The sequence below is a fragment of the Uranotaenia lowii genome, chromosome 1 (assembly GCF_029784155.1).
Source record: "Uranotaenia lowii strain MFRU-FL chromosome 1, ASM2978415v1, whole genome shotgun sequence".
In the NCBI taxonomy this organism is placed as follows: Eukaryota; Metazoa; Arthropoda; class Insecta; order Diptera; family Culicidae; genus Uranotaenia; species Uranotaenia lowii.
This window is the reverse complement of record NC_073691.1, coordinates 28,364,868-28,366,488: the sequence shown is the minus strand read 5'-3', so window position 1 is coordinate 28,366,488 and position 1,621 is coordinate 28,364,868. Positions and strand designations below refer to the sequence as shown.

At 43.2% G+C, this 1,621-nt stretch overlaps 1 protein-coding gene across 1 annotated transcript; it reads right to left on the bottom strand.

The window, feature by feature from the left end:
• Positions 1 to 376: 376 nt before the first annotated feature.
• Positions 377 to 1,415, bottom strand: LOC129755445 (40S ribosomal protein S13). The gene is made up of 2 exons (XM_055751948.1): positions 1,087 to 1,415; positions 377 to 811 (listed from the first exon to the last, which is right to left on the bottom strand). Exons 1-2 carry the CDS (start codon positions 1,294 to 1,296, stop codon positions 566 to 568), a joined length of 456 nt encoding a protein of 151 aa, XP_055607923.1. The 5' UTR covers positions 1,297 to 1,415; the 3' UTR covers positions 377 to 565.
• Positions 1,416 to 1,621: the final 206 nt, after the last annotated feature.

Here is a 1,621-nt window from a genome sequence, read left to right as displayed (position 1 = left end):
GATTCATAATAATAATTTATTCATTAAAATTACTTTTTTTTTCTTTTTGATAGGAGTTTAACCCGTTAAGGTCATTCTTCCTCGAATTCAAATTACGGTAGCCTTAAAGTTATATGTAATTGTTGCACAAGGTTAAGGAAATACAATTAGTTAGGAGATTGAATAAGGCTTAGACAAAATCAACATTTTCAATCTGATTTAAATATGATCTTGCTATGAAAATATCAAACTCTGACATAATCCAGTTTGCACCCTTCTTTCCATTACCGAGTTCAGTACCAAGTTTTGAGGAACACCTTCCAGCTAAACGAAGAGATTAAAATTCTACTTCCACATAATGAACTTTCTCTAACAAAACACAAATCCAAGTAGAAGGTAAATTTTCATACCATTTTATTGACGGTATCTTATCTGCGTTCTCTCCCTCTAGAAAATAAAGCGCGTCCCGCATCACCTAACTTTCTAGCTAGCTGATGCGGGACCCTAGCGCCAAGATTGAATTCGCTCGTTTCAGTTACAAAAAATAAAAGAAAAGGTAATACCCAACACAGCCGTGTCCCCTCGTTTAGGCAACCAGGGCGGACGCGGTGCTGGATTCGTACTTCCAGTTCGGGGGCAGTACGGCCTTGATCTTGTAGTAGCGGGCCAACCGGTGGATGCGGCTCTCGATCAGAATCAGCCGGAACTTGCTGTCGATGTCCTTGCGGTTGCGCTCAAGATGCTTGCGGATAGAGACGGCCTTCTTGATCAGGAAGTACAGATCCTCCGGGATGTCCGGCTTCAGGCCGACGGCCTTCATAATGCGAAGAACCTAAGAAATGAAAAACCGTGTTAGATCCTTAGCATGATTATTCAAACATATTGTACAAGGTAAATAAACGAGAATATTTGAAAATATTCCATAATAAACAAATTCAAATGAAGCCAGCTTGATTACCAACAACGCATCAGTGGCGCCTCTGGTAGCAAAATTTGGCAACCGGAACAGAAACATAACCTTTCATTTTAATGGCGACACACCAGATCCTGTTCCGTAGTTTTCGACCGTAAATCCTTAACATCCCGATAACCAACTCCCTCACTCACCTTATTGCCATTGACGAAGCGAACCTGGGCCACTCCGTGCGAATCCCGCAGGATAATGCCGATCTGCGACGGGGTCATGCCCTTCTTGCCCAGCTTCTTGATCTGCTCCTTAACATCATCGGCGTTTAGCTTCAGCCAGGATGGGACCGAACGGCGATACGGCAAGGCCGACTGGGAGATACCCTTTCCGGGAGCGTGCATACGACCCATTTTGGTAAATTCTTTTGTTCACTCGCGCAGAATTCAATCAAGAAAACTCCAACCACACGACACGGTGCGAAAACGCGTGCTACCTCAACACGGGGCGAACGGGAAAAAGAGCTCGACCGAGCAAAGTGACAGCTACCCGCAGTCGACGAAACTCTTGTCGGAGTTGTCGTGTCAAAGGTTGTCGGAGTTGCAGTTGGTCGAGTTTTTGCTGCAAGGGGAACATCGACGGAACTTTATTTACACCTTGAGAAAAATAACGTCAGAGATAAATTATTAAATAATTTATTTTTTTTTAAATTTAATCTGATCGACCGTTTGTTAGAAA